The sequence below is a fragment of the Tupaia chinensis genome, unplaced genomic scaffold (genome assembly GCF_000334495.1).
Source record: "Tupaia chinensis unplaced genomic scaffold, TupChi_1.0 Scaffold000628_1, whole genome shotgun sequence".
Taxonomy (NCBI): domain Eukaryota; kingdom Metazoa; phylum Chordata; class Mammalia; order Scandentia; family Tupaiidae; genus Tupaia; species Tupaia belangeri.
In genome coordinates, this window is record NW_006160148.1 from 3,485,553 (window position 1) to 3,492,140 (window position 6,588).

The 6,588-nt window shown below is 55.6% G+C and overlaps 1 protein-coding gene across 2 annotated transcripts in view; it reads right to left on the reverse strand.

Moving 5' to 3' along the window:
• Positions 1 to 1,981: 1,981 nt before the first annotated feature.
• Positions 1,982 to 6,588, reverse strand: part of KDF1 (keratinocyte differentiation factor 1) — a 13,587-nt gene continuing 8,980 nt past the window's right edge. The window contains exons 2-4 of one of the 2 annotated variants that reach the window (XM_006159464.2): positions 3,615 to 4,667; positions 2,984 to 3,058; positions 1,982 to 2,549 (exon numbers count right to left, since the gene is read on the reverse strand). In XM_006159464.2, coding sequence (XP_006159526.1) covers positions 2,467 to 2,549; positions 2,984 to 3,058; positions 3,615 to 4,635 — 1,179 coding nt within the window. In that variant the 5' untranslated portion in view covers positions 4,636 to 4,667 and the 3' untranslated portion in view covers positions 1,982 to 2,466. Of the gene's footprint in view, positions 2,550 to 2,983; positions 3,059 to 3,614; positions 4,763 to 6,588 lie in introns of those variants that run through there. The other variant, XM_006159465.3, reaches the window with a different exon arrangement.

Sequence of the window (6,588 nt, forward strand, 5' to 3'; positions counted from 1 at the left end):
AAAACTCACGCCAGACACATGTGTGCGTGGCCAAAATCCTGAGAGGAGAATGGAAAAGGGATTGTGCGTTGCCATCCTCCGGGGGGGGAGGTTGGGGATTTCTCACTTGCTGTCTTTCCAGTGAGCGCACATGCCCTATAGCAAAAATCTTTCCTAAAACAAAAAAAAGCTTTTAGTTTGTCTGATCTAAGCAAAGGTATTTTTCTGGAACTGGGAACATATGTCAGATTCTCAAAGAAACCGGTGACCTAGCAAGTTTAAGACTAACTGGACTTTTTCATCTCTAAGACAATTTCCTGCTGCCGGGGGTCTGCTCTTCAGTCCCAAATCAAGTGGTTTCCCCATTGCAGACTCCTGTTTCCTGGGGGTGGAAGAGCTGCAAGGGCTGGGGTGGCACTGTTGAGCTGATGGGGTGTGTGTGTGCAGGAGACCTCCTGGGCTGCAGACCTGTGGGACCTCGCTGTGTCTGACCTCGACTTTGCAGCTCTGAGGGTGGTGGGGCTGGCCCCTGCCCAGGTCTAGCCCACAGAGCCAGGCCTGTCCCACTGAGTATAGGGGCCACAGGTTACACAGAATGTCTAGGTTGACTTACCCCGAGTGCTTTGTTCTGTGGGTGATCCTGGACTTCTGGAACACAGGTGCCCTTTGTAGAGTTAGGGGTTTCAAAAAGGCTACACAGTACCTTGCATGGGCTGTTTCCAAACTTGGTAAACTCCCTTTTCTAGGAGTGCAAATATTAGCTTGCAAAGGCCGAGTTTGGAAAGTGGTGCCCTAGGACCAAGGCTGGGGTGGGGGAGACACGTGCCATTCTGAGCTCCTAGTCATGTGGGCATTTCAGTCTTGTCAAGGCCCTGAACTGACTTGGGAAAGAGCCCAAGGAAAGGGGTCACTTCTGTTGATCCAGCTGGAGCTAGAAGTGTCCCTGTGGCCACGGCCCCAGGGGATGACCCTACGTGTCCAAGAGGAAATTGAGTAAACAATTACAGTTTGTCGCTCCCAAAGGCACTCATGGGGAGTAATCACAAGGGCTGGGGGGCTGCAGGAGTGGTGGTAGGGAGGACTCCTGGACTTCTTACAGCCTATCCTTGGCTGTTGAGGATGGGCAATGGGTCTACCCTAGCCTCTGCTGCAAGAGGACTGAGACCAGCCTGTGTGAGGAGCTGCGAGTAGGAGCCCTCTGGACCTGCTGGGCTCTGGTGTCCACACAAAGGATCTCACTTCAGTCCCACGTATGCCAGCTTTTAGATCCAGAGCCACAACTAGTGGCTGCGTGACCCATTAAGTTCCTTGACCCCTGATTCCCAGGTTCCTCCTTTTGTGAAATATGACCCTATTCCAGGGTTGTTGCAAAAGTTAAGAATTAACAGTGTAGGGAACCAGCAGTTAGCGTAATGGCTATGTCGCTGGACTCCCACGTAGTTGACGGCGGTTTGCGTCCCGGACCTGGTGGCTTAAAAATCATGTCGGGCGCGTGTGCGTGCGTGCCCAAGATCCCGAGAGGAGAATGGAGAAGGGATTGCGGCGTGACCATCCCCCCTGGGGGGTGATTTCTCGCTGTCTCTTATGTGTCTCTGGCGAGCACCCGCGCCCTACAGAGAAGACCTCTCCAAAAAAAAAAAAATTAACAGTGTAAACCATGTGCCCTGTTAGCACTGTGGAGAGGTGGAGGGTAGCTGCAGGCCTGAGGCTGGGCAGGCGCTGCCAGGGGACCAGGGAGTTGAAACGGGTGGCCGGAGGCAGGCAGTGGCCTGGGAGAGCAGAGTGGTAGAGACGCGTCCTTAGAAGAAACAACAGTGGCAAAAACCACCAGTTGAACCTGTCCCTGGTAGACACTGGCTCTTCACCTCAGGAATTCCAGTGAACCTGAGCCGGGCTGCTTTGCTCCCATGTACCCTGACTTTGGCTCCTGTAACACAAAGCCCGGGCCAGGCTGGGCACATGGAAGAGAAGGGGCAGAATCGGCAAGAGGACCAAGCAGAGGTTTGTTACTATAACATGGTCATGTTAACGTGGACATCGGCCAAGAACAACATGGAGTGGGTGCTGCCCAGAGCTCCATATGGAGGCTCTGCTTGCCCCCAACCAGAACACCTCAGACCAGCTGCTTTCAGCTATCTGATCCTCCAGGGGGTTCATGAGGGTCAGGGTGACATGCCAGGGGATGGTGTTGGGACCAATCTCAGAAGGTAATTGCTAAGTCTTTGCCTTCCATGACCAGGCTGCCTGAAGACCAAGGACAGGAAGGGACAGGCCAAGGGGGAGGGGATCAGGCCTCTGGGGATGCAGCAGGGTGGACACTGGCCCAGTGGAATGCACATGGCCCAGGAGCCATCAGCCAGGGCAGGAGGAGCCAGAGTGGGCACTGCTGCTGGGCTTGGGGCCACCTTCCCCCACGGTCCCTGGTCCCTGGTCCCCCTCTTCATTCTGTAGGCTGTGCTTCTCCCAGAAGGGGTGGCCTGGCAGGGGTTAGCAGTACACCTGGAGCAGGGGTGCCCCTGACGAGTCTGTGTCGGTGCCCTGGAAGGACGAGTCGTGGCTGCCTGGGTACCCTGGGGGAAGGAGAGGAGGAAACGGAGGCTCAAAGAGGAGAAGGAGCTCATCCAAGTCCCACAGCCAGGGAGCCCGGGGAGCAGGGCGGGGCGTCCATCCTGGCTGGGTGACCCGCTCAGTCTCGAGGCCTCTCTGAGCCCCTGCCTCCCTCTGTAAAAGGGCCATGACCTGTTCCCAGGGTCTTGTGAAGGTCAAGAAGAGAAGTCACACAGGGGCCTCTTGTGCTCCACTTTCCTCCTCAGTGACCTGGGTTTGGAGGTGGGGTCCTTCTCTAACCTCCAGCCAACTTGTAGGATTGGGGTGGTCTGTGACTGCTCAGGCTCCCGTCCCTTTCTGAGGTCATGCTCACCAGCCCCAGGAGGAGGTGAGGAACACAGAAGGCACCCTGGGTAGCTCCCCACCCTCTGAACTCCTTGCCAGGTTAGGACCACACCTGGGGCTCCATAAGGCCTTAGCTTCCGGGCGATAGCATCTGCTGTCGTCTCCTGGGAGATCTGGACCGTCAGTTCTAGGGAGTGAAATGAGGGGAGGGTGTCATTATTACATCATTTCAATGTCACCCCCCCCTGCTGTTCCCAGCTGCACAGGGTTGGAGGTCTGCTCACCCTGGGCGGGGCTTGAAAAACAGTTCAATATAAAACAGATGTGTGTGCACATGCATACAGGTGGGTTAGGCCAGGACAGGTCAGAGGTCAAATCCACCTGGGTGCCCAGATCCTGTCTACCAGGCTCAGCCAGGAGGGCTACTCTGGCAGGTGGTGACAGTGGGGAGAGGAGCCTACTAGCTGAGCTTGGTGAGTGGAGAGGAGGCTTCGTCCTTTCAGCGGACAGCAGCAATGGCCAGAGAGCTCCAAAGGTACGCTTGCTCCTGTCAGTCTTTCTCAGACCTCCCTGGGGTAGGCCAGGGTGGGAGCCGTGGAGAGGGGACCGAGGAATTGAGAGAGGAGGCGAGAATCAGGACTGTGTGTGTGGGGGGGAGACCACAGGGGCCAAAGACCAGACCCAATTCTACCCTGGCCAAAGCCTTCCTTGTGCTGCCCCTCCACCTCCAGGGCCCCACCTACCATCCTGGCTGAGACCAGAGCCCACCATGGTCTCGTGCCCACTGTCAGGGGCAGCCGCAGTGGGGGCAGCAGCCCGAGACGAGCGTCCCTCCGCGGTCTGCGGCCGAGCCCGGCTCTTGCGGGTACTGATGCGGATGATGCCGCGCACCAGGCGGCCCTCCGCGTCCTGCTCATCCAGGTGGTAGTCCTGCGTGATGCTGCTGATCAGGTCTGAGATCTTGCTGGTCTTCTCCAGGAACACCGTGTCGGACGTGCACTTGGCCAGCTCGTCGATCTGGTGCACGCTGAACAGCTCCGTCAGCTTCTTGAAGATGAGCACGTCGATCTCGCGGCTCGACATGGAGCCTCCGCCCATCTCGGGCAGGTCCAGGTCCGACTCGTGGAAGGAGTAGTACTCCTCGGAGTCTCGGGGACTGCTGGTGAAGGTGGGCAGGGTGTGGCGCCGGGGGGCGGGAAAAAAAAAGCAGGAATCAGAGTCCGGGGCCGGGCAGGTGGAGTTGCGGTAGTAGACAGGGATGCCTTTGAGCTTGACGTCCGGGTAGCTGAAGCTGCTGCCCACGGTTGACTTGAGCCGCGGGCCGTCCCGCCTGCTGGGAGGTGCGCGGTCAGGGCTGGGGGGCATTCCGTTGTGCTCCTTGGCCCAGGTGGCTTCAGCAGTCCCCTCAGTGGAGTCCGCAGCAGACAAGCAGGGGCTGCAGCCCCGCACACAGGTGCCGCAGCGCTGGAGGCAACCCCGGCAGCGGCGGAAGCAGAAGGCCGCCCGGCACCAGTCCCACACCCAGGGACGCCAGAGCAGGCAGCAGGCAGGGGGCTCAGCTGCTGGCTCTGCGGAGCCAGAGATAAAGGTAATGCTCTCTGGCCCCTGGCAGCCGGGGTCCTTGGGGTCTGGCCTCCGGGTGCGGCGGCTCGCTGGGGGCTGAGGTGGCTCATGGTGCGCCTCCAGACAGAGCTCGGTCTGTCTTTCCCAGGGGCCCAGGCGCGGCGGCCCGGGTGATGGGCGGGGGGGTCCAGGGCGGGGCATGGCTCATCGCATGGTCTGCTGCAGCCGGGCACCTGCGGGAAAGGCCAGGAGGGTTGGGGGTCAGGCATCAGGGACCAGGGCCTACACTGACCCAGGAGCTGCAGACTTCCGGTTTTTCTTTTAGTCTTTCTTTCTTTTTGAAGAGGTTTTTGCTATAGGGCGCGTACGCTCGCAGACAGAGAGAGAGACAGAAGTGAGAAATCACCTCCCAGGGGGGATGGCCATGCCGCAATCCCTTCTCCTCCATTCTCCTCTCGGGATCTTGGGCACGCACGCACGTGCGCCTGGCATGAGTTTAAGCCACCGGGTCCGCGACTACATGGGAGTACAGCGACATAGCGATTACGCTAACTGCTGGTCCCCAGACTTCTGGTTTTTGAGGATCCCTCCATGTGGCCGTGGGATGGGCCCAAGAGTGCCCAGAGACCTCATCTGTTATGCCTCTCCCTCTCCAGAGAGCAAGTTTCTGCGATCTGACCCAGATTTCAAAATCTCCTGAAACTTCACCCATTGGGATGGCTAGTATTTAAAAAAAGGAAAAAAGAAAAGGAAAAGGAAAAATTGTAAGTGTGGTGAGGATGTGGAGAAACTGGAACGCTTGAGCTTCACTGGGGGGTGTAAAGTGGTGCAAATGCTGTGGGAAACAGTACAGTGGTTCTTTAAAAAACAAAACAGAACAGACAAGAGTGGGGCCAGCAGGCGGTGGTTAAGGTGCTGGACTCCCACATTGCTGACCGTGGTTTGAGTCCCAGACCCAGTGGCTTGAAACTCAGACCAGGCACGTGTACATCCCAAACCCCAAGGACAGAATGAAAAAGAAGGGATTGTGGCAGGACCATCACTCCTTGGGTGTGATTTCTCATTTTCCCTCTCTCTGTCTCTCTTTGGTGAGTGCATGTGTCCTATGGTAAAAAATACCTAAAAAAAAAAAAAATCAGACAATACCACATGGTCCAGCAATTCCACGTCTGGGTAAATACCTAAAAGAAGTGAGAGTGGAGACTCGGGCTGCACAGGGCATGCCAGTAAACTGGGATGCTCTGAGAGGCTGACACACACAGAGGGATCCAGGCTTGCGTCTGGAGAACCGCCGAGAACGCTGGGCATAAGTGAGCCTCTGACCCGCAGCTGGCTGACACTGGGCGTGGACTGTGGCCTCGAGACCTTGTTGGGAGTGCCACTCCCCCCGATTATGGAAGAAATAAATAAACTTGAAAAAGGAGGCAAAACCTTGAATGGACACTTATACATCAATGTTCACAGCAGCATTGTTCACAGTAGCCAAAATAAGAAACAGCTCAAATGTCCGTCAGTGGATGAATAACTAAATAAAACATGTAAACAAAGTCTGATACGTGCCTTTGATTTGAGGTTCAGCACAGATGAACCTCGAAGACATTATGCTAAAGGAAGTAAGCCAGACACAAGAGAGCCAATAGTGTATGGTCGCACTTACATGAAATACCTAGAACAGCTGATTTCATGAAGACAGAAAGCAGAATGGTGGTTGCAGGGGCTGGAGGCAGGATTCACGGGGAGCTAGTTGAATTAGTAGGACTTTCAGCTGGGAAGGATGAAAAATGTCTTCGAACTTTATTTAATGTATTTATTTAGTATATTTAATGCCACAGGACTGTGTGCTTAAATGAACATGGTTAAAAAAAGGCTAAAGGGGTGGATGGCAGGTAGTGTGGTGGTTAAAGGCGCTGGACTCCCACATGGCTGACTGTGGTTTGAGTCCTGGACCTGGCAGTTTGCTTTCTCTCTCTGTCCCTTTCTGGTCAAATGAAAATAAATAAAGTTAAATAAAATAATTCTTTTTTGTTTTTGAGAGGTTTTCGCTATAGGGCACGTGCGCTCACCAGACAGACAGAGAGAGACAGAGAGACAGAAAGCGAGAAATCACCCCCCAGGGGGATGGTCACGCCGCAATCCCTTCTCCTCCATTCTCCT